The sequence below is a fragment of the Ammospiza nelsoni genome, chromosome 2, assembly GCF_027579445.1.
Source record: "Ammospiza nelsoni isolate bAmmNel1 chromosome 2, bAmmNel1.pri, whole genome shotgun sequence".
In the NCBI taxonomy this organism is placed as follows: Eukaryota; Metazoa; Chordata; class Aves; order Passeriformes; family Passerellidae; genus Ammospiza; species Ammospiza nelsoni.
In genome coordinates, this window is record NC_080634.1 from 30,394,737 (window position 1) to 30,420,757 (window position 26,021).

The following is a 26,021-nucleotide window of genomic DNA, read 5'->3' on the forward strand; positions in this document are numbered from 1 at the left end:
CCCATCTGCACCACGAATGAAGAAGAAAGGATTCTTGATTGCCCTGTGCACAGTAATATATCTTGTCTGTTGAGCCTTATCAATCTGCCTCCTTTGCAGGAGTCTGAAAAACTGGACATTTGGTCTCTGAGCAGGGCAGGAGTGGTTTAAGCTGTGCTATCTGGGTATTGCCCAGAGTGGCATTGGAAGTTGGTGTGTAAATAAACACCCTGATGACATCTTATGGGCATTGTTGATTTACACATCCCATTACCAAGTGAACAGGGGCAGCTGAGAAGGGTTGGTGAGTTCAACTGAACATAAGAGATGTTTGCAGTTCTCAGACTTTCTCTTTAAACAGAGAATGACATTTGTCCCATGAGGCAGTACCTTATCTAGAGGCTGCAGAAAAGGGTAGATGTCAGGAGGTTCACTTCTGGAACGAAGTCTCAGCCAGGTAGTTGAAGCATGACAACTGAAAGCAGGCTTTTAGACTGGCAGATGTTGGGTAGAATTGTCACAGCCATTTATAGCAAGGCCATTAGCAAATCCAGGCTTATTAGGCCCTGCATTTCAGTAGGAATTGGAGATGTATTTTACAATTAATGTACGGCTCATTGCTCGTTCTGTTGACGTAGACACTGAAAATGTTACAAGTTCTGTTCTGTTTCTCAGGACCTCAGGTCAGTGTCCCCTTACAGCACACGTGGCAGTGGGACACATTGCCTGTACTCCTGGAAAGAGGTTGATGGGGGTGAGAGTAGCACTGGGCAAGAGCCTGTCCAGGGGAGAGTACAGTTCTGTGAAAGGAGGGTTTACTCCTGCAGCCCTTGAAACTGCCCTCTGAGACCTCCTTTTCTTTCTTCTTGCAGAAACATTAAATAACAGAGTTTAAGGAGAAGATAAGGTTTTCTGTAAATTTCCACTTTGTACAAAATGAACTGTTTATAGAAGACTTTTTCAAATGAGAGTCAGTCCCAAAGAATTCAGATACCAATCTCAAAATGTGTTTTAGAAGTTCTCCAGATCTTTAAACAGTTATTATCTGGGTTTTAAGGTTTTCTTCCTACTTGGAGATAATTCAAATTATATCTTAAGAGCATGTGGCACTTATTCTGATTAGAAAACTAAAGTATTTCTTGATAGCTTTAGAAGAGGAAATAAAATCCAGTTTTAACCATAAAACATGGTGGCTTATGAAAGATGGACTGGCTTCTTTGCTGATTCTGGCCAGCAGTCAGGAAACGCTGCTAAAGTAGCATTACCATAACACGCTGCAGGATCAAGGAAGCTGATATACATCACATTCTTCTTATGTCAGCTGACAGGGATTGTATATAAAAGGCAAAATGAGCCTGTTTAAGGATGGGGATGGATGTCAAAGGCAAGGAGAGAAAGACAGAGTAGCTTTGGAATGGCAATACCATCCTGCTGTCTCATGTCTGGTTCAGGACAGAGAAAGCCTCTGTTTTGTCTTAATTCAGTGCATCGCCCTCATTTATCTAGGTGGCACGTACTTTTTATTTCTGGATTTGACAGAAATCTTTGCTATTCCTCCAGTCTAGTGTCCATTTCTCTCTCCCTCAGATCCTTGACCTTGCAGGTGGGCACAAGCTGGCTCCAGCCTCTCAGGTCTGAGCAGCTGCTCCTGTATGAGTGCCTCTGTAGGACAGGCACAGCAAGGAGAAACCTCAGAGTGGGTCACCTGCAAACGCAGGCTAAGAAAATGTGCCTCCCAGGCTGGCAGGGATGCTAGGTAAATGGAGGCAGTTTATTTCAGGCATTTCACTTTATGGTGTGTTTTGCTTGTTTGCTGTGCTCTGACAGGTCAGCTATGCCTCATCCAGTCGTCTCCTGAGCAATAAGAACCAGTTTAAGTCCTTCCTGCGCACAATCCCCAACGATGAGCATCAGGCCACGGCCATGGCAGACATCATCGAGTACTTTCGCTGGAACTGGGTGGGAACAATCGCAGCTGACGATGACTATGGCCGGCCAGGGATTGAAAAATTTCGGGAAGAGGCAGAGGAGAGAGATATCTGCATTGATTTTAGCGAGCTCATCTCCCAGTACTCAGACGAAGAGGAGATCCAGCAGGTGGTAGAGGTTATCCAGAACTCCACAGCAAGAGTGATTGTTGTTTTTTCCAGTGGCCCAGATCTGGAGCCTCTCATCAAAGAGATTGTCAGGAGAAACATCACTGGCAAGATCTGGCTGGCAAGCGAGGCCTGGGCCAGCTCTTCCCTCATAGCCATGCCGGAGTTCTTCCGTGTCATCGGCAGCACCATCGGGTTTGCGCTGAAGGCAGGACAGATCCCAGGATTTCGTGAGTTCCTGCAGAAGGTGCATCCCAAGTCCACCAACAACGGCTTTGCCAAGGAGTTTTGGGAGGAGACATTTAACTGCTATCTCCCTGATGGGTCCAAAAATTCTCCTGCTTCCACTTCCTTTCACAAGGGGCACGAAGAGGGGCTGGGAGCTGGAAATGGAACGTCTGCCTTCCGACCTCCATGCACAGGGGATGAGAACATCACCAGCGTGGAGACGCCGTACATGGACTACACACACTTGCGGATATCCTATAACGTGTACTTGGCAGTGTATTCCATCGCCCATGCCTTGCAGGATATTTATACCTGTACCCCTGGGAAGGGCCTCTTCACCAACGGGTCCTGTGCAGACATAAAGAAGGTGGAGGCATGGCAGGTAAGCCCTTTGTTCGTGTGCCTGTGCAATATACCTGCAGAAGGAAAGACAAACTGTCCCAAATGCCCAGGATTAGGGTGCCTCTCCTAATCCTGGGTCTCAGACACAGCACAAGGCCCCTGGGATGCAGTGTGTGACTGTGTCTGAGGTAGGTGCATGCTCCCACCCACAGGGAATGTAAGGTAAGTTGGGCTAGGCCTGCAGTGAAAGGGGCTTAAACCAGGTTACATTTTCTTGCATTTGCTGTGGGCCAAAAGTGCACACACAGACAATTACCACAGCCTGGCTGACGCAAGGTAACTTGATCATATATTGAGCCTTAATAAACAAGAGGGCCTGAGGAGAACACATAAACAAGGCAAACAGTTTTTAGAGTTCATTTTCTTTGGCAAGCTTTAAATCTTTTGCAATCCCACAGCAATTTTCCATACAGGCTGGATTTATTTCCTCACAGTTTTAAGCTTATATAGGATCAAACCAAAGAAGATTGAGTAATGGAGGAAAATTACGTGTGGCTCTTGGGCAGAAAATAGATAGCTGCTTTGATTTGGCAGTGGTATTTTTGAACTAATGAAATTATATTAATGACTTAGTCCCATTTACCCATTCATTCAATGCATTCTGCCCACTGGCACATGGATCACATTTTGTCTTCTGATCCTTTATGAATACTCTCTACCTTACTATGTGTTTGATCATACTATCCAATGTGGTATTCACTTTGTAGTTTTAATATCTACTGCATTCTTAACACAATTAGTATGGACTGATGATGATATGTCAAATATGTAGCAAATACTGGTTATCACAAAACACTTGAGCCCAAACATGCCTGAAATCAAACACAGGTGAATAAATGGAGGATCACCTCCCCATTTTCATTGGTGTTTTCCTCTCTTTGGGATAGTCTAACCAAAACAAAGGCTGCCCTTGCCACAAACTGCAGATGTCAGGTCACACTCACATAAGGGAACTGCAGTTTGGTTCCTGTCTAGTCTCCTTTAACTCAAAAACATATCCAGATCAAAGTAAAAGGCTTTGTCTTGGCATTTATGGGAAACTTGCACTGCTCTAGGTGCCTGAACAGGTTTATCAAACCACTTTACTCGGAGTTGATGAATGCAATGTTTGACCCTGATTTAGAGGAATCCAGCAATTGCTGGCTGTCTGTGAAGTTTCTGTCTTACAAAGCTATTCTGCTTTTCAGGAAAATTTTGGCAGAAATGAGCAAGTCGCAGACAGATGTAGCTTTCACTGTTGTCAGTAAAAATGATCCAGAATAAATGTAGTTTAATTCATTCCTTTATACCGTGTCAGCTTGGAAAGTAAAGCTGGATATTCATGCCATTGCTAAGTAAAAGAATGTGTTTGTTGAAGGTTCCATGCTTGAGAAGAATGACCTCTCATTTCTGTGTTGCTTGTCAGGTGCTGAAGGATATACACATCAAAATGTAAAGCATCCTGCTGATCTAGGCATCTGGGTGTACATACCTGCCTGAGAGGAGGGAATCAGCTAGGAGTATGTAGAGAATAACCCCAGTGGGCAGGAGCAGGGAGCACTACAAAGGAACAGGTTATACTTATAACCACCGCCGTCATATGAAGCCTTCTTGTGCTTTTTTTTTTCACTTTGTTTCAAAATCAAACACATGAATAGCAGGTAAATGCCAAATTTGTGTGCACACCTACTTCATGCCAGGCATTGCAGCTCATTACCTTCAGGAAGCTTTCCTCAGCCCTGGGAGTAATGAGTTCACCTCACAAACATGCAGCCTCCAGCATTTCCAGAGTAATTTTCTGAGAACCACACAGGAAAAAAAATCTTTCTACTAAAGTCAATCTCATTTGCAGTGGTACTTCTGCCAGTGTTCACTGCCTGCTCCCTTTCTCACAGTCAGGTCAGGCTTTTCTTGATGGGAAGTGACCCAAGAGAGCAAGGACAGTGCTAGGAGGCTCCCATACCTGTGACTGGAGGGCAGCTGCTCACAGTGTGTGCAATTACTGGCCAGGCGCTGTGTGGTACAGATAAGGTGAACCTGCTGAACTTGTGCCTCCATTAGCCTGAGCTCCTGTCTGGAGCAGCCCTTGCCAGCAGGGTTGGTGGCTGGGGAGCAAAAATCATACATTTCACAATTTAATTATGTACTATTTATTTTGTTGCCTTTCAATGGCATTATCCTTTTAACACATATGAGTTTTTATTGTTGTTTGCTAATTGCAAATTTAATGTATTTCTAACACATATCTTCTGGAGGATGTGTTCTGTATCATTTGTGGACAGTGCCTCTGTGGATCCATAAATAAACCCAGGATTTTTGCCTTAGTGATCAGTTCATTTGAAATGGAGAGCCTAGCACAAATAACTGTGAGTTGGTTAAACTGAGTGAGGTTCTCCTATTAAGAATTTACCATCTGTAGTTCAAGAAGGCTCTAGGTATGTTTCAGCATGGGGAGAGCAGGATTTTTGTCTCCTAAGGTGAAATATCGGATACTACCAACTTTCTTGTTTACTTATTTATAGCTACTTGTTTAAGAAACCGTTTGCTCATTTTCTCCACCTGGGTCAGTGATCTGTGACAGATCCTGTCCATAAACCCGGTGTTGCTTCCTTTTGTTTTACCAATGCCTCTGAAGCTGGCTATGGGCATTGCCAGTGGAGATGGGACTGGCCAGCCCAAGCTGTCTGGCTGCCCAGCATGAGCAGAGATGCAGAGATGCAAGCAGAGCTGGTGAGCAGGCAGGACAGCTTCCAGGCTGTGCCCAGAGGAACCCGTGCCACTCATTCCACATGCAGAGCTGACCAGGGAATTCAGAATCCTGTATCTGAAAATGGGGCAGCTGGCACTTCAGAACTCTGTAGAATATTGCAGACTTTATTAGGATGCCTGTGCTGCCCTTATTCTGAGCGATCTCAGCTGTCTTGTTTTAAGAATCTACACTGCTGTAAGGCAGAAGATAATCGAGGTGCACACCTTTGCAAGATGCCTGCTGCAAAGGGCAGACAGTATTGTCTGCATGTGCCATTGTTGTGTCCTGCACAATATTGAACAAGATCAGATCAGTTGCTTCTTTTTGCACTGTTTTGTTCAGGTAACAAAAAGGTGCAGGGCAATCCTGAACAAAATGTATAAATTCTGTCACTTCCGGGCAAGGTAAAATTTTATAAAAAGCACTGAGAATTCAAGTGCATTGGTGCAAATAGTAGAACAGAAAAAATCCTCATAAAGGCTCCCAATACCTCTGGCTATGAGAAGACCACTCTCTTTTGCTGGGGGGATTGTGACTTTTTATGAGAGCTATCAAGTAGAGCTAATTCTGTGTGTTGCTCTGGTTTGTGGCCTTGCCTACGCCAAACACAGGCTCTCCCATAAGCTACAGAATGAAAGTGGGAAGTTATGGCAGGGGGTGGAAAACAGTCTGAGAACTGCTGTACTGATGCTGACTCTTTGTCAAAATTACCTGCTTTTTTGGCCTGTTTCTCCATAACTGCTTTAACAGTCTGGTTTTGAAGCCCTTTTTTCTTAATATCTTCGCTGATAAGATTTCTCAATTCCCTCAAGTTCCTTCATTTTCTTAGTCAAATATCTCATGAAGCTATTTCTGCAGTCACTTCTAGGAAAGAGTCCCTCTGTTCTTTTTTCAGTTCCCCTCTGAGCATTTACAGGAGCCTCTCTGGTGTCTCTCTCTCACTACAAGCACCCCATGGTCCTGCAAAAAAATAGGAAGAAAACTAATGAGGAATCTGTCTTTCAGAGCAAATGTTTCCTGCTTCATATTATTTTTGTGTGAGAAGATGAAAGACCTGTCTTTTTTTCTGACTGAGGTCACTCAGTTTCTGCCCATACATTTGGATTCTTGATGAGCAGCTGCTGGATGTCTCTTCGTCTTGCAGTAAAAGCATTGTGATTAAATGGGGAAGACAGGCTCCCAAGGATGTGAGAAGGCAAAGGTGTGCAGCCACAGGGTCACTGAGCAGAGAGCATCTTTGGGTTGACTCCCAGACAATTTGCAGGTTGCTGTTGCACTGGAGGCTTTGAACTTTGGCATGAGTGAAAAACAAGAGCTCTCTTAGGCACCAAGGCAAAGCACAGTGCAAGGGCTGAAAAACGTGTTGTGCTAATGATTTGCAGGTTAGAGACATGCTTGTGTGTATTATTCTATGCCTGGAAATCTGACTGACCTCAGACACAGTGAAAAGTTGTCATATGCTATTCCACAAAATCAAAACAAATACAAATTGGCTTCACCTAGCAACATCTAAATTCTTTTATTACACTTGGGCACCTCCCAGCCAACAGTTCCTTCCTCAGTGCTAGTGATGCTCATTGTGAACAGGTAAAAATGGACTGGCACCTTCTCTAGCTTTACATTTAGGTGTGTCTTCCTGGCTGGAAATTGTGGATTGATTATGGAAGGTTTTAAGAAGTAAATAATGCCTTAGATGACATAGACCTTTGAGCCTAATGGCTTATCTAATCAATTTTTGTGTCTATTAAACTAGAGGCCTGTATGAACAATTCAAAACCAACTGCTTTGTGGTACACAGAATTAAACAGTATCAGAACAGCTATTAGCTATGGCTGGTGAGAAAATTAGTCATTTGGGGGGAATCACAAAGAAAGCAGAGGAAGCTGTTGAATGTCAGGCAACTGCAAAACCTTGCCTACTCTGCATTACAAATGCACTGGAGATGTATTTGTTGTGAACAGAAGGCAAGAGGTGTGCCTTTGTTGTGGGAGGCAGGATTGAGAGGGACACTACTTGAGCCACACACAGAAATATGGGGGTCAACAGAGCAAACACAGCTATTTCCCCACCAGGCCAATAACAAACAATTGCTTATTCATCAGTTTGAAGATAACAACTTGCCATCAGCTGAGAGCACCAACCAAGCAGACAATAGATGGAGTATTATTTAGATGTCTCTACAGCTAAAAGGAGAAAGAATTAACTGGACTCACCAGTAGAGAATGTGCTAGGAAATGATTGCCCTGACAAGGCTGCTAGAGGAAGGGTGAATGAACTGCATGCAGCAAATACAACAAAGGAGTTATGGTTATTAATTACTAAGTAAAGAATGGCTGAGATTCTTCTGAATTGGAGAACTACACACTGCCTTATAACCAAACTCACAGTATTCTTGTCTGCTCCCAAACACGTTGAATTTTTCATAAAAGTCACATTTAATATAGTCATTTATGTGCTGCTTTACAACAAAAGCTGCATTTTAAAAGAACTTTTTATATTTATGAAGCTCATTTAATAAGTACTTCTGTCAGTTGGGGAAAAGTCAGTTTTTCAGTGTATAGTGGGAATTTAGGGAAGGCTCCATGAAATGCTCATACAATGTCTCTCTGTAACAGCTTCAGATAACAATTATCCCTTGAATTACCAAGACCTCAGACACCAGTATCTGTTACAAAGACACAGCATGTCTTTGTTGCACAAAAGGATGTAAAATTTCTTCCAGGACTGACCTTTCCTGATACTTCTCACTAATGGAGCTGGTGACAAAGAGCACCTTGAGAGCTTCCTAAAGGCACTCACAAAGTGAGATGAGGAAAGAAGTGGATATATAAAAAATTTCCATTTATCTCAAGATGGGGTTGAAGCTAACTTCAAAGTCATTATAACCATAGCATAGATTATTATTTCGTTTCTTTCTGAGTAGTTAGCTATCTTCACAAGTGCTTTACTAGCCAGTCACAGTTAGTTATCCCCAAAGTGAACTTCTATGCACTGTGAAGGACTGGTGTTGTTCCACACAGAAATTAGGAGGAATGAGAACAAATATGAGAACAAATTACTCTTTATGGTGACCCTTTTGCCTTGTAGAATTATAAGAGTGATCTTCCAACTGGACTAGAAGCAATACTTTTCTCTGAAAGGACTTTCACCAGTGTCTGTAGGAAGAATGACATGAAAGACTGAAGAAATCAAAGTCTTGACATGAGATTTCTTTGTTAGCCAAGACTTACATTGATAGAGGAAATGGAAAAAAAAAAACAGATTTAAGCCAGTAGCCAAGTAGAACATGTGCCCAGACACAGTAACTGAATCCCCTGGAATATTAACTGGCCATTGATGGGACCCATGACTGTGCTTGCCCACTCTGAATGTCTGAAACACTTCCATGAGTTCAGTAACTCACTGTGTCTATAGAAAACTTTGGGGATCTTTTTTTTTTTTTTTACCCCCATGGATAGTACTTCTTGAATAGATTATAAATAAGCATTGAACTCAGGTTTCATGGATTACCATGGTTCTGTTAAAAGAAATGACACCTAGCGTGCAGAATCTGTTGGTTCTCATTCTAACAAAGAGCTTACCCAAGCACTGAAGGAATTCATCCTATAGCTCCAAATAGGAATGGATTTACAGTCAAAAGCTGTGACTTTCTCCTGGCCTAGGCAGCAGCACAGTTCTTCAGAGCAGTGTCAGCAGTGCTCTGTGCAGGATGCATTTCAGACCTCAGTGGAGCTTTGAAAAGACTGCTCCATAAAGGGCTGTTTGAAGAAAGTGACTGCAAAGGGCTGTAAAGGGACACATCTACACAGTTGTTCTCTGCACAGCTGGGCAGGGATGGCATTAAACACCTCCCAGAAAAAAAACATTTCAATCAGACTTTGTTTACACAAGACCACGTATGTGAATTATACTACTTGAAAACACATCAGTTGAACCTTTGGGTCTACTAGTAGCTTTAATAATAGGAAAAATTTTTACATATTTAATATGAAACCTTATTTCATTATAAAAACCCTATCTTAAGCTGTTAGGTACTTCACCATAACAGTTATTGTGCAGTATGGTGATGTCCCAAGAGCATTAAAGCATCATTTACTCAATTAGGACTCCTGCCAGTAGATCCTTCACCCTTAGTACACAGCATCCTGGGCTATTGTACCAGATAGATTTCTCCATATTGTATTTACTGCAAGTGAAAACCAAAGCAATAGTGGCATCAAGTCTGGACTGAGTGGATCTGATTTTTTTTCATGCCATGGCTGGTAAGGACAGGAGCACATAGCACAAAATACCATCTAGCAGCACTGACAATTAAGTTTCAATTGTAGCTGTACAATTGCCTTTTTCTGTCCAGAGACTACCTCTCTCCACAAAACCTCAGCAGAAACCTAAAACATGTTTAAACAGAGTCACTTCCCAAATGATCATGCAGTTTGAAATCCTTTGTATAATTAATTATGTAAATTTATGCCATGTTCAGGAAAGTAAGTATTCTTGATCCAGCTAAAGGCTGCTTCACATCAAATGTAAAACTTAGGTATTTCATTTCTGAAAGGCTGTGTTTGACAGCCAAACTTGTGTTTAACAAGATTTATTTTCCCCAAAGACATGCTGACTGGTAGACCTTTCTTTTAATTAGTATGATCCATGGCAGGCCACGTCTCTTGTCACAGATCATCTCTGATTTCCTGTTGGGATTTACTGACCTTTAGTTTCATTGGTCCTTACTTGGGCTTGCTTTATTAGATTTAAAAGTCCATATAAAGTAGGCATAATTTTTCTCCATATAATATTTATGCACATTGATCAAATTCTTCCTTGGTCTTACCTTGATAATTTAAACAGAGTGGTCTTTTAGTCATAAGGTATGTTTTCTGCTTTAGTTCTGTACCTTGTCCATTCACTCATCCCTCTTTTTGGCATGTATTCAGTATTCCTTCAACAGACTCAGCACAGCAAGACAGTGAAAAAAATCCCACATTTGCATACTCCTATTACTTCCTCATTTGTAGAAGCACAAGGTACCTGAGCCTTCCGTGCCACAATGGAAAGGTCACATTTAGTTGCCAGTAATCTTTTGCAGCAGGTGGTACCCTTTCTGTGCCTGGTGTGAATTCCTCATGCTTGATGAACAAGCCTGAATTTCCCTGTATTAAACACAGATATTTGAAAGCAATCTAAGGGGAAAGGCTTGTTCTTGAATATTATTTACCATTACCTTAATCCATGAATTTTCAGCAATTTTTTCCAGCCGTACTTTTGTAGCTGCTGCCAGGGTACTAATGAACATATTTGGAAACGGTGAGCTACACCTTTATATGTGTATATCACTTGGTTGCTGGTGAGAGCACCACATAAGCTGACCCATCAAGTCCAGTTACAGGCATTAAAACTGGTCCTTGTCTTAGGAAAACCTAAGCTTCACCTCTGTTATAAAATCCACTAGGCTTGGGCTTTTGATTTCTCTCTGGACATCCTTGAAAACATGGTACTGATCCCAAATCAGTTTACTGAAGCTGGAGAAATTCCCCATGAGCTGATGATCTGCCTCTGTTGATATCTGTTGGGCAATTCCTGATCCCTGTTACATGAAGTATAAAGCTCAGTTATTTCACTTCTGAAGGGGTATGTCTGTCAATCCAACTTGAATTTAAGAAGATCTCTATTCTTCAAATGTTACTAGGTGGCAGCAATTATGTTTCCATCCTACAGTTTTTTATCAATCTCTCCTCAGCCCTAAACTCTTGTTTTCCATTGTTGTTCCTGTGATTCATGTCAGGCTAACCAGCCTTTGGCTTCAGAGGACCTCCCTCTGCCTTTTACAGAATTGTCATTTCTTGGCAGCTGTTGCAGCCCACCAGAGGCTGACACCGAGCAGAACTTTGGGCACAGTGCTGGGAATGCATTACTCTTGCAGGTGTAGCAGAAAGGTGGATTTGGGTTGCTATGGAATAAGATTAGATAGCATATTGACTTTGTCATTCAAAGGCAGTGGCATTTTTATGTGTATATCATAAACCTACTGTATTAGTGCTCTCTTTATTGCTCATGGACTGCTGTGATCAACTGCCTGGTTCTGTCAGCCTTTTAAATCCAATTTAAATTCCTCAGGCTGCCCTCTAATCTCTCTTTAAGGACTTTCTACCTCAGTTAATGTCACATTATAGCTCCAAAACAAGTGCCCTTGAGATAAGAATGTCTGTGATTTTTTCTGATAGCAAGGGTACTAACACATCATTCCTTTAGCTTTCTTGCCCCTCCTCAGCTCTCTCTTTAGCATTCCATCCTCTTCAGCTGTCCCTTACAGCTTACTTAATGTCATGAGGATCTGGCATACATGACACCTTTCAATTTTAGTATGTTCAAGGAACTTCTTATATATTGCCTGGTGAATTTTTTCTTCTTTGTTCTCCAGGAATTTTTATGTTCAGCTTTCTGTTCTTTTCTTACAACACCTGTCTTTTTCAGTCTTACTTGGATGTTCCATGTTGGATTAGTGCTTTTAGAGCCACCATAATAAATACTGCTCTTTGAGCTCTCTTTGTATGATGAGGATGGCAACATATCGTCACTCTCCAATTAATGAGCTTTTATTTTAATGCACACAGGCAAAATTTTTAACTGAAAATGGGTTTATCATGCATAGGGTACAGTCAGTCAGTCCTTTCCTCTAGCTTGTCCATGGATTTTTTTCCATTCTGTGGAGTTCCATCATCACTGTCGTATGCTTGTACAACACCAGAGTAAACACTAGTCAGAAGTCTTCTTGATTTTATATAGCATTATATCCTGCATCTAGGGGTTTTCCACAGACATTATTTTTTATTTTGCTGCCATAATTTTTGTCCTGATTCCTAGGGAAAGAATTAATGCTCACAGAACTTAAGGAGGGGAGAGGTGCAGTCACTTTCAGCCATTTCTCCCCAGAAGGAACCTGCAGTCAGCAGATCAGATTAAGTCTCTTTGGGATGGCACTGAACTGGGATTGAGGCTACTCCAGATGCCCTAACTCCTGAAGTTGCTTGTAAGAAGGATTTTGTTGGACTCTAGGGAAGTAATACTACACTTTCATGCTTTGGGCCATACAAATATATTGCAGTATCATCATACAGCTGAATCTTAATTTAAAACAGAAAAAAAGGAAAATTTTAGACGTAAAAATGTATCTTGTCATCTCATTTCTACTCTTGAGCTAGTCAAATTCACTAATTACACTTAATGGAAACATCACTGTCCAAACCAACATTTTGACAGACTCAAAGTGAATTGTTTCTTCTTTTTCTCACTAAAAAAAAAAGTAATTACAGTTAAAAAAATGAACTGTCACTTGAAGGTCACACTTTTGAGTTTGACTTTAAAAAATATGTTTGTACTGAATTTCATTTGAGAGGATTTCACGTTTCCCTGTGTAAATCTTTGGTCACTTTCATCTGGGTGAAATCATGATTCTTTACCAGAGCACACCTATGTGAGGTGCTGTTTGCTATCAGCTAAGGATTACACAGTACAGGCTCAGGACTGGTGTTCTATGGACAATTGCATTTAGAACTGTAACTGTGCACAGGGCCAGTAGGAGTTGTGGAGGACCTTGGGGGAACAAAATATCCTGGTCCCATCCTTACTGCATCTTAGAACCTCCTACTGGTGATTAAATCAGTCTGGAAAAGCCATGCAATGCCAAAATGTTGCAAGATCATTTCTTGATTCCTTTGGGAACCTCTGTGAGTCATCAGACAAGTCTTTCAGAAGCATTTCAGACTCAGGTTTGCAATGGAATCGAGGCATCTGCAGCCACCAGTAAACACCAAATGGGTTTTTCTGAAGTATCACAGTCAGACCTGACTTGTGCAGCCTCTGTTATAAAATCCACTAGGCTTGGTCTTTTGATTTATCTCTGGACATCCTTGTAAATATGGTACTGATCCTAAATCAGATTAGTCCCATTTTCTATCAAGTCCCATTTAGAAAAGCTTGCCTTTGACATTTTTGGTTTAAGTTACTTGCTTCTACTGCTGTAGTAGCAACTATTAATTTGTTCGTTTTGTCACCTTTTATTGTCAATAAAGCACCAAAGCTGCTGCAGTTTTTAAGCAGCAGAGCAGGGTCACTTGGTTGCTAGTGAGAACACCACATAAGCTGACCCATCAAGCCCAGTTACAGGCACTAGAACTGATCCTTGTCTTAGGAACCTCCAGACTTCACCAGTTTCCAAGCGCTCATAGCATAGAATGAGACAGGAAAGCACCAAGCACCTTCCTCTGAGCAGCAACTGAAGGTACTTCCAACACAGTCCACATGAGTTCCTTGTTCTCCCAATTTCTGCAAGTTTCTATTGGAGATGCTGCATCTCTCACACAAAGAAAGGACAGAATGTATGCATGGGTTCCCATGTCAGCACCAGTGCTGTTCCTCCCCAGGGGCACTGGTCAGTGGGAGAGGCAGAGAGAGATCCAGCCCCCGTCTGCCTAGGGAGCATATCCTTCACAGAAGCAGAGCAGAACCAATTATCAGTAACAATATGATAATCAGCGCGTCTTGTCGTGTCAGCTGGATGTGCTGTATTTCTCCAGAGACATGAATAAGGTCAGTTGCCTTTGCAGGGACAGGGGTCTCTGCTTCTGTGAGAATATACCACCTCTTTCCCACAAATCACTACATATATTATAAACGATTACGTAATTCCATGCTTTCATTTCTCTTGAAATGAAGATTAACTGTCCAAGAGCTATCATCACCAACTGTGGACATCTTTTATCTTAATTTAATTCTTCTTTTCTGATCAAATTTCTTGAACTAACAGCTTTTTCCAGAGGACACTTGTACTATTGGTGCTATATTTTCAGTATAATTTTTTCTTACTTTCATATCCTAATATTTAGTTTGCTCTTCCCGCTGCACAAGGCACAGAGTGATTTTACTAAGCTGCCTACAATAATGAACAGGTCTTTGTCTTGAGCAGTTAGTTAATTTTCTTCAATAAAGACTATGAATAGCTTAAATTATTACTTCTAATATATGGCACATTGTTTTTGTCATACACATCTAATTGTCTTATCCAATGACCTTCCCAGCTTTACAAGGAAATAATTTCGTTCTTATCAAAGCATAACAACATTGAATGTTTTGAGTTATTCTCAGGCTTCACACAGCTATTCTTGAGTATTGAATGAACTCTTGCTTTTGTTCTGTTTTTCAATTCAGTGCAGTTCTAGTGTTCCACCAGAACTGGGATGTCCATCCTGTCTTGTCGAATTTCCCTTGGGAGTATTGTCTGTGTGTCTCTGGCTGACCATCAATTCCTCTCTCTTTGACACCAGCCTTTCTTCCAGGGTCTATCCCCTTTTGTTCATCTGCCCTGTTGCCAACCTGACAGTTTAATCCTGGAGTACAGCCCAGGCCTTGCACAGTAGGTGCTGACTGGTTTTCATTATTTTGGCATGAAGTGCTCAGCATCCCAACTACACACCCGGCACTCCTTGTGCATGGAGCTGGATGTGTGTAACCAGAAGACATCCAATTCTTTTTTGAGGTATTTACAGTGAGAATCACAGCTCTGTTCCTGGGTGCCTTTCAGCTTCTCCACCCAAGATACTTTTATAGTGATAAAAAGTATTAACAGTCACTTCTTCAGAGCAGTAAACCAATAGACACCAGGCAGCTTAGGTGGAATCTGGTCGCCAGAGATAGGACCTAAGGGAATGGCCTGAAGCTGTGTCAGGGGAGGTTTAGATTAGATATTGAGATAAGGTTCTTCACCCAGAGGGTGGCTGAGCACTGGAACAGGCTCCCCAGGAAAGTGGTCATAGCACCAAGCCTGACAAGAGTTCAAGAACCATTAGGACAATGCTCTCAGGCATATGTGTGATTCTTGGGATGTCCTGTGCAGGCCCAGGAGTTGGACTTGATGATCCTTGTGGGTCCCTTCCAACTCAGAATATTCTATGATTCTGTGAATATAGCAAGTGGTGTGAGGCAATGAATCACATCCTTCACTGGCTGAAGAATTCCATGACTTTCTGAATGGCTTTTGGAAAAAGGTGAGATTAATGCTGTTGGCATATTCTGAAACCTTGGTTTGAAAAACAACATCAGCACTACTACTGATGCTGTCCCTCTTGGTGTACGACGGGCAGCAAAGAAGGAGGAGAGGTTATGGAGGAGAAGGAAAGTTCAGCTCCTGCTGACAAGAAGAATGCTTTGGACAGAAGGGTGAAATTCATCTTGCCCTGCCTCAGGCTTCTGGAAACAGGTATTACTGACACAGGGGTCAGGGCCAGAACCTTCCTGCCTGCTCACTTCCCGTGTGTCAGAACTTGTTGATGTTGTGATGACAGCACTGCCTTTCAGAGAACCCAAGTGTTGGTCCTACATAAAAAAGGGCAGAACAACATATTCCAAATTAGAGAATGCAGCAGGAATCAAGGATTTGATACAGAAAGAAAAAACTTGAGTTTTGCTAACCTGTAAACGAAGATTGACACATAGGTAGTTGAAAGTGAAAGGAAGAAAAAAAGCACCAAAAAAACTATTGCTTCAAACAACTTTTCTCTTAAAGTATTTTATGAGTGGCTCTTTCAGAACTGGCCTGGGCATATTTCTTCATGATACTTGACCACTGGCAAAACCCAGGTCCTGTGCACCATAACCCATGGCCTAATGCAACAGCTGATCTCTCAAGGCCTTACACCTGTTACACCATTATGAAAGCATCTTCTCCATGTGCTTGATGAGAGATCCGAAACAAGAGAGGAGATTGGGCCTTCTGCAATGCAAAGTGAAAGTCAGGGCTTGCCATCTTGAGGACAGTTGCCAACTTTTCATCTTCATTCACACTGAGCCATGATGTGCTATTGTTGGCTGCTCTCAGCACGTGCACTCTACCAAACCAAACAGAAAAACATTTGGTACCTATCAGCCCAGAACTGTTTTACAGGCTTGAAGAGAGATAGGTAGACAGAAATTAAAACTTAAGCATGGGAAAATGTATGTTAATTATCAAGACAGGACTGCTTGCAACTGTGTGTTAGGTGGGGTAATTGTCTTTTATGTGGTGACAGACACCTATAATGTGCCCTGGTTCTCTTCCATTGCAGGACCATTTGACCTAGGGAGGAAACAATCAGAAAGAAACTGCAGAAAGAAGCCAAGGATATTAAACCTTTGACAGTACATGGAGACTAGTTAAGGACCTGTCACAGTTGAGACAGAGTAAAGGACAGCTCATAGCACACCTGCATATTGATGTTTATTTACATTTATTTAAGAATGAACAAGACTACAACTTTTAACTGCTTGATATCTCACACACTCTTGCTTTCCCCACAGTGTTACATCACCTGGTCTTAACTTACCCTCCTGGGAGGGACATGGTGGAGATCTGTCAAGGTAGAAATTCTCACTTTATGCTGTGCAGCTCCTCTCAGTTACCTTTCTCAAGCCAAGGTTACTGAGCATACCCCAACATTTGTCTCCACATATATCCTTCATCTGCAGGATCTTGCCCTACACCCAGTGCGTTTCATCCAAATATCTTCACTTTCTTATTTCTAGCCCTGAGCCCTAGGTTTTTGTTGCAATCAGCCTCCTAACTGGTGGATCTGTCTCCTATCTCGTTACTAACTGGAGTGTTTAGGACATGCCACTATTGTTTAGTCCAGCTGCTATCAAAATGTTCAACTAGTCTGTGGCTTGTGCTTCAGAACACAGCTCAAAGTTCAGCTTTGGACATGCATGCACACTCAAAATTCTCTGCTATTTGACACCATCCAAAATTTAGAATGGATGTTTTTGCCTGGCACCAGCCTCAGTACTAGTGACAGAAAGTGAATGTATTCTCCAGATCAAGAAAAGGAGGAGAAAGAAAGCTGGCAAAGCAAAATAAAGGTATTAGATGGTGTTTGTTAAAAGTGAGACAGCATCCTTCAAATAACTGAGTTATGTTCAGTGAGTAAAATAGGAAGATCCATAAACTCTGGCAGATTAAATGTACAAATAAAATAAGGCAGGCCAGAAAAATGAATAAGCAATATCCTAGAATGGGCTAAAAGCTCATAAATCATACTTTAAACATTTCAGAAGTAGGATTGTTTGTTGAGCCATAGATTATCACTGCAAAAGACAAGGTAAGGCCATGACAGAAGAAAAGTGTGCTTCTCATGGACAAACTTAAGAAGGTTTAGTTATTTATGAGGGACTTTTAGAGGATCTGTCTAATTGAACTGACTATAGAAGAAACTATGGAATACAAGAGCAAAATTAACCTTGATACTTCAGGGCAAATGAACAATATTCACCCAAGGGATATACCAGAGCTCACAGATGAAGCAGCAGAAGAGCTGGCTGCAGTGCCCATCTCCTCGCTTGAAAAAATCCTAGGCCTTGACATCTAGAAAGCTGACAGAAGAGACATCAAGTTTCTGAAAGGGTTCTGGAGGACAGCTAAGGAACTAGCAGAGCCTGGTTGAGCCTATTATTAGAAATTGGGGTTCAAAAATTTAGGAAGGAAAAATAGAATATACTGAGGAAGAGTGACCATGACTTCTCTAAAGAGAAGCCCTACCTCACAAAAATCCTGAAGTGCTTTGAAGGCTTTGGGATATGTATGGGTAAGGGAACTTCTATTCATAGGGTATGCTCAGGCTTCTTGAAGGCATCTTCTGGTAGTCTGTCAGCAAATTCAGAACTTATGTGTGTGTTGGTTGAAAGACAGTCAGCAGAGAATAAAAATCAATTATAAAACCTGACATCACAAATGAAGTTGATCAAGTCTGTGGTGGACTCCTCAGGTTTATCTGAATAGGAGTCAAAAAAAGCAAATGTACTTTTAAGAACTGGAAGTCACCCTGGAAAAGGGACACAGAGGTAAACAGGGTGCCCTGGGGCCACTTTCTCAACCCTTTGGTGCATCTCTCTTCAGTATCATGTGCAGGACTCAGATCTGATGAAGAAGACTGGGAATGCTTGGAGAAGGGTCAGTGAAACAGCTGCTGTACAAGCTGTAGCAACACCAGATAGGGCTCAGCAGCCTGAGAAAGAGGTGTCTGAAGATTGTAAAGTCCTGAGAGGCATGGAAAAGATGAGCAGGCAATGACAGTTCTTTACCAATTTAAGCATAAAAATCAAAAGAGTTTTGTAGCTGCTCTTCCAAAAGGGATGAAGAAGTGCTTGTCTCACAAAATCTAGGTCTCTGTGCTGTAGGAGGCTGTGGATGTGAAAAGTTCACACAGGTGCAAAACACAAATGTGCAACATCATGGAAGAAAAATCCACCCAGAGGTTATCAGGTACAAAAGCTCTGGCCTGGGAAGTCACTGAGCTGCAAAATGGGTGAGAGTGTTCAGGGGGAGTGCCACAGCCCCTGTGCTCCTGTTGTGGGTATTTGCTCCTGGCCACAGTCTGAAGCAGGTCCTGGGCAGGTGAGCTGCCAGCCTGGTCTAATGACAACTGTGTTTATGTTACAGCTCTATGACCCTCCCATTAAGGTGGAAACCACATGACCCAGAATATTTAGCTTGGATAAAGTATAGGATGCTGCATGGCTGGGAATGACCTTACCATGAATAATAGGAGGGTGAACTAGAGGGTAGCTTGCAAGTCCTTTCCAATAATAGGTGTTTTAATTAAAAGGCACTGCAATTCAGCATGAAGTCTGTGACAGAGAAAAAAGAAAAGAAGGGAAAATTACAGAAAGAAATATCTGAAGACAGCAGTTTGCACAATGCTCTCCCCACAGGCTTCCACCAGCTGCTGACAGTGTATCCCAGCCACAAGGTCAACACTTCTCTCATAAACTCTTGGTTCCAGGATATGATACACCTACCCCTGACACATGCTGTTGGCCTGGCTGAAGCACGGTCTTCTAGGTCTTTGTATTTAGTATTAAATACAGGTATTTAGTCCTGGTTATGTGTGTTTCTATCTTTAGTTACAAAACACAGTGACACATTTTTAACTGTAAGCCTTTAGCTAATCTTTGATAGACCGGTGAATATATAATAGTTCTGGGGTTATTCAGAGTCTACAACTTCCTCTTTGAAAGGTTAGTGTTTATATATTCCTTGTCTGTTTAAACTGTATTTTCACCCTGTGAAGAGTTGAACTTGTGAGATACAGAGATAGGATCCTGGGACTTTCTTGCCCTCTAAAAAAGGAACATGTTCTGCTGGTTCATTTTACAAGATGCCTCTCAGAAATTTAGATTTGAAGAAAAGCTTTTGTTTTCTGAAAAGAAAAAACCCCAGGCTTTGTTATTTCTGTTGTTCCTGTTGCCTTTCCATTTGGAATTTTAATCAGGTCATGTGCCTTTTGTGCAGGAACTACTACACATTTTGTACCCACTAGCTACAGTTACAGAGCTGAAGCTGGTACAATCTGCCTGGGGAAAGACAACATAATTTGCAGATCAGCACTTCTATATGAATCAACAGTCAGACAGGCATATCAAGTCATACATGAACTCATTTATAACCTTAATCCTCAGATGTAGTGTGTGTGACCAAGGGAAAGGTCCTATCAAACTAATCCTACAAAACCCCACTAAAAGCCAGGGGCATGTATTATTTTTAAGAAAGCTAATGACAGGAGGGAAGGCCAAGGAGCAGACTAATTTATATGAATGTTATGAAATTAAACACACAAAAAATTGCATTCAGGGAATCCAGAAGTTTCTCCACCATTCATCTTGCTGACCCTAAGGCCAGTGAGCCTCCTGCTGCTGCCACTGACCAGGAGAGGCAGGACTTGAACCGAAGAATCCTCGATATGGCTCTTGCAAGATTGTCTCCTAGTGTGTGTAGCAACTGCAGTCAAAGCAAGGGCAAGGTCTCCTGTCTGTGCAGGTAACAGTAAACCAAGCCAGCAGTGATACTCAAGATATCCTGGTGTCCTTCAGAAGGATGCAGTAGTGCTGCATGAGTGTCATACTGGGTTGGAGTGAGGAGAAACATGGCATTAGGCTCAGCATAAAGGAAAACCTGATCTGGACATCAAAGCTGCAGCTTTGTGGTAGGTGCCAGAGCCTGCAGAGGAATGTGAGCTGCCTGCTGAGAACCTGCATTGCTGACAGACACAGTTTCTGGTACCAACCAGACCAAGATTGAAGCCCCTGTGCAGATGAGGCCAGAGTGAGGTGAGGCAGTACAACAGATCACTGGGGATCTGCAGACCCTGTCTGACCTCAAGCTGTTTCTGCTCCATTCTCACTGTCCCCCAGTGGAGCTGGGCAAGTAGCACCCTCCTGGGTACCCCTCAGGAATGAGGGGAATGAGAGGGGAGCAGGCTCCTATTTCCTTACCCCGCAGGCAATGCCCACAGCAGTGCCAGCACTGAGCACCTTCTTTTGCTGTGTCCATCAGAGGGTGAGATCTTCCAGGGACAGGTCCTGGTTTTTTGGTGAGATCATTCTAGCTGCACACCTTATGGGTGAGCTGGTCTCCAGAGGAGGGGCAACAGGGATGAGAAAGACAGAAGAAAATCCTGCCTGCTGTGTCTCACCCATTTCTCAAAGACTGAGTACTGTGGCAATATTTTGATATCCTTCCATCAACATCGTACAAGCCGAAAAGGTATTGTTAGCCACATCCTTTGTAGTACTACAATGATTTTTTCCAAAGTCTCTCAGGCTGGCATTGAAACAGGCAGTGGGAGGAGGGTATCTGTGGCTCTGGAGATGTTAGCTTGAGCTAGGAGGATCCTAAAAGGAAACAGCGAAAAATGAGACAATTTAGCACAACTGACAGGAATTAATGAAGTGATTCTGTTCCCCTGTCCCTGTGTTTCCAGGTGAGAAGGATTCATCAAAACAATATTGTCTGTTCTGTCTAGGGGGTGAAGAGGACTCTGCCTGCCCAGACAAATTGATTTAGTTTTGGCTTCTCTTACATTTTGCCATCCAGAGTTGTATGTTTGGGCACTCACAGGTGGGGGACAGAGAGGGGGAGAGGGAGAGAGAGGGAGAGAGACTGGGCTTACAAGCTGTCACAGGCAATAGAAGCACAGCAGCAACTATGCTGCTGGGGTCTAGGGGCAGTTGACAGCCAGGAACCCTCTGAGTCACCTTATCTTTCCATAGATGAGCTTGGGGAGAAATCTGAGCAGTGCCTCAACCAGCAATTATTTTTTGAACAGAAATACAATATGGCTGAATTGTATCAGTTGCCAGAACAGACTTTCTTTCATGCTGCAGTTTCTTAGGTCTACTTGTCAGGCTATCTAGATCATGAATTTTACAACTACAGTTGTCCCTGGGATTAGGGACATGCAGCACACTGGTTGAGAGCCAGCTGCACATGAGCCAGCTGTGCCCAGGTGTTCAAGAAGGCACATGGCACCTGGCACTATCAGCAATGGTGTGGCCAGCTGGAGCAGGGCAGGGATTGTCCCCCATATACAGCACAGCTGAGGCCACACCTCCAGTGTTGTGTCCAGTTTTGGGCCCTGCTCTACAAGACAGACACTGAGGTGCTGGAGCACATCCAGAGAAGGGCAACAGAGCAGGTGAAGGGTCTGGAAAACAAATCTGATGAGGAACAGCTGAGGGAAGGAAGGGCCTGTTTAGCTGGAGAAAAGGAAGCTTAGGGGAACCTTAGGACTCTTCAGAACTCCCTAAAAGTTGGTTGTGGCAAGGAGGAACTTGGTACCTTTTGTCTCAAAAACTAACAAGTGACGTGATGAGAGGAAATGGCCTTAAGTTGTGCCTGTGAAGGCTTAGATTGAATATTAAGAAAAATTTCTTCACTGAAAGGGTGGTCAGGCACTGGAATAGGCTGTCAAGGCAAGTGGGGAAATCACCATTCCTGGAAAGGTTCAAAAAATGTGTGGAGATGGTACTTGGGGACATGGTTTGGTGGGGAATTGAGCAGTGCTGGATTAATAGCTGGACTTGATGATCTTAGAGGTATTTTCAGCCTTAATGATTTTATGATTCTATATAACACTTAAAGGCATGAGGTGAAAATTACAGTGAAGAACTCCTGGGAACAGGCAGAATGTGATTACTTTCAATTATGTGACTATGAGACAGAAGCCAGCCAAAAAAAGTGGTAGGAATTGTCCAGGTCTGTCATATGGTAAATGAGCTTGATTTGTTGGTGTTTTCTTACTGAAGTGCATTGGGCTTGAGTTTTTCAATCCAGAGTCAAGTCCGAGTTGTTTCTCAAGAACTCCTGTTTCTGAGTGATCAATCATTCAGAGACTAGAGATACCAACTGAGAGCATTCATGCAGTGGTTGCAAGAGCAGGGTGAGAGCAATGTATGGGTGACTGAAACACGAGAGGCTGCTGCCACTTCCCTGGCCCTAACAAAGAGCTCTGGGCTTGCAGAGGTGACCCAGAGGAGCAAAGAGGAATGCTAAATGGAGGATGGAGGAGCATCAGTAAGTGTTACAGATGGGTGGCCAACCACCCAGAGGGCCACGATACCTTGTGTTGTCTACAAGGTTTGTACAGGCTCTTCGTGTTCATGGGATAGAAAACCTCCTACTGCTGCAATTAAAAGATTTGAAGAGATTAAGGTTTGTAGTAAAGTGATTCTTCTCAGGTCTGCCCCCATGGCAGATGTGTGCTGTGGTAGGGTTGTAACACACAGGCATTCACAGTGTCTCTCTGTCTCTCTCTAGGTTCTCAAGCATCTGCGACACTTAAATTTCACCAATAACATGGGGGAGCAAGTGGATTTTGATGAGTTTGGGGACCTGGTAGGAAATTACTCAATAATCAATTGGCATCTCTCTCCGGAGGATGGCTCAGTCGTCTTTGAAGAGGTTGGGCACTACAACGTTTATGCCAAGAAAGGGGAGAGGCTTTTTATCAATGAAAACAAGATCCTGTGGGGTGGATTCTCTAAGGAGGTAAGTGCTTAAATTCTCACAGCAATGTTTTCCAGATCCACAAGCTGAAATTTGAACTAGCCCTGCACACTCCTCCTATTATGGCTCCATGATATAGATCCATTCACCTTACTGTATACACAGTCTCTGCCATAGCCTTTCTTACCCTTCTTATACACTGAAATAACACACAATGTCTCCTCTCCTTCTGTATATTTGTTTACCTACCCTGGGTATTAATGTTTTAAATGATATCCTTTTTTCCTGGCCCAAGCAGATACAGTAGAATTTTATAGCAGTGTTTCAAAGGGATGAAAAATTCATTACCCACGTCTGGTTGTTGACTAAATCAATATTTCCTGAACTAGTTTCATTGCTGAAAAGAGCCATCTCTTTCACTCCAATTGTTTCTGCATCAAGAAGTGCCTCTTCTTACTCTTAGTTATATTTACAACTCTTTCTGCTGGCTTCACCCACCAAGTCCCAGAGCCTTCCTTACACCCTTGTCTTGCAAACCAACAGAAAAAGCCCTGTCAATCTGCCTGGGTTAACTTGGACATGGTGCTCAAATAGTGGAAGATGCCAGCACCTGCTACCGTTTTTTTCTCCTTGTATTTTCCTTGAGGATGCTTCTGCAGCCTCAGAAGTAGTGATCTCAAGAGGTATCAATTGACTTCAGTCAGGTGTAAGTCCTTCTCCACTGTCTTGCATATATTTAATATTTTTTCAGCATAATTGTTGTCACTAGCAGCCAGGCTGTTTTCACATGATGGAAACATGGTGCAGACATCTCCACACCAGAGCCAAATGAACTGCTGTCATAGCCGGCAGCAGCCAGCTAGGCAGAAACTCTGACTCCCAGAGGGAATACTGAGTGGGTACATGGTTTGTGCTCTGGCAATTGACACAGGGAGTAGAGTATTAGCTCAGCAATGTCACTGCCAGGCCCTGCTGGGATGTTTCAATGTGTTAAGCCAGCACCTGATTAATGAAAGAGGGAATTCACTTCCAGAGGATTATTCACACTGGCTGGCAGATCAGGTAATTCTCCTGCCTTAGCTACTTGTCCAGAACAGTTACAGCATGAGTTCAGCCTTTCTTTACTCCAACTACACTTCTGGTTCAAGTCCAGAGCACTCTGAAGGAGGCATGAATTGAACAGAGCATACTACCACAGAAATACTGACCTCAGAGCTTTTCTACATCCACCTGGAGTCTGTAAGCACAAGCTACAAGTGGAACTTAGAAAACTCTGATATTATAATCCCTCCTTCAGATTGTTGCAAATGCATCTTGTACTTTTCCCAACAGTTAGGATTTATTGGTTTTTACTTAAACTGAGTGATTGTGTTCTCTTGGTCTAAATTTCTCTTGCAGTGCAATATTTAACTTCATTCTCTGTCCTAAACTGTTAAAAATGTGACAGGATGTTGCGGAGTGTAGTGCCAGGGTGTGTAAATTTTGTGCAGTGAAGGGGTTTGCAATCTCTTTGTCTGCTGCAGCCTCTTTTTTTCAGTTTATATACTTCCAATTTCTTGCAAATAAAAGGCTCTATTCAAAAAGAGTAGCCAGTACTTCACTCACTGTGCCTCTTATCATCCCCAACAAAAGTTTGAATGTGGGTAATTTTAACATTCAGGAACTTCAGCATTGGGCAGACTTGCAAAAGAATGAGTTAGAGTAGGTAAGATAGATAGATTCATTTTGGCAGGACCTGATGAAATTCCCCACAGAATACTTAAGAATTCAGCCAAAGCAATCACAAAAGTACTGGCAATTCATCTTCCAGAAATGTGGAGGATGCATGATGTCTCAAAGGATCAGAGAGCAGTCGTAATACCTGGTTTTAAAGCAGTTATAGGAGAACCAAGGGAATTATACACCATTGACTTGAGCTTCAGTAACCTAAAAGACTTGATAAAAAAAAATTAAACTGTTTATAAACCCTTAAAAGACAATAAACTGATAAGAACAAGCCAACATGTATTTGTCAAGATAAAATCATGCCAAACCAATTTAATTTTTCTCCTTGGAAGCTCAATGAACTTTGTAGATAATGGGGAAGCAGCGTGTAACTTCAGCCAGCCTTTGATTCAACTCTGTTCAAAATCACTGGTGGCAGCCTAGGGAAAAACAGCCTAGACTGATGAAGTCCTCTTGATGGATGCACTGCCTGCTCCAAGACTGTCCCAAGGAATAGGAGCACTGTGTCTATAGCAGTAGGCACTAACAGCAGAGCCCTTCAAGCTGGGAGCTGCAGGGAGTTACCCTGTGTATATGTCTGTCCCATAAATGAACAGCTTAGGAACAGCATTCCCAAACTCTGCTGCAGCTGCACTTCTCAGTGATAGGACACAGAGACTGCCCTCACCAGAGCCACAGAGCGGTCATCTCTGCATAGCAGTTGTCATTAGTGAGGGCTTTGCTTCCCCTGTGGCTAAGGTTGATACCTGCACATAGGTAAGTTCCAAACCATAGCTAGGACTCCTTGTGCAAATGCATCAATGCAGGAGGTTCCTGGAGATCAGCAGGTTGGCAGCACTTGGCTAAACTAGCACCAAACTTCCAAAAATGTGAATGGAGGCTTCCAAACAGAACAGCCATTGACTATGTAAGGATCATGGTACTTTGCTAGCAGTGGAAATTGTAGGTTTAACTCTCCTGAGCTGAGAAAGTCATGTTCTTTGTCAACTCCCTTTCTTTAATTTAGTTGGAAAGAGGTGAGCTCAACCTCAGGTCATGACTGTGTGACAAAGGCCCAGGC

At 42.6% G+C, this 26,021-nt stretch overlaps 1 protein-coding gene across 1 annotated transcript in view; it reads left to right on the top strand.

Moving 5' to 3' along the window:
* The window catches only part of CASR (calcium sensing receptor), a 74,662-nt gene that overhangs the window by 41,260 nt on the left and 7,381 nt on the right, over positions 1-26,021 (top strand). Inside the window, exons 4-5 of the mRNA XM_059494082.1 lie at positions 1,807-2,685; positions 23,048-23,278. Coding sequence (XP_059350065.1) covers positions 1,807-2,685; positions 23,048-23,278 — 1,110 coding nt within the window. The remainder of the gene's footprint in view (positions 1-1,806; positions 2,686-23,047; positions 23,279-26,021) is intronic.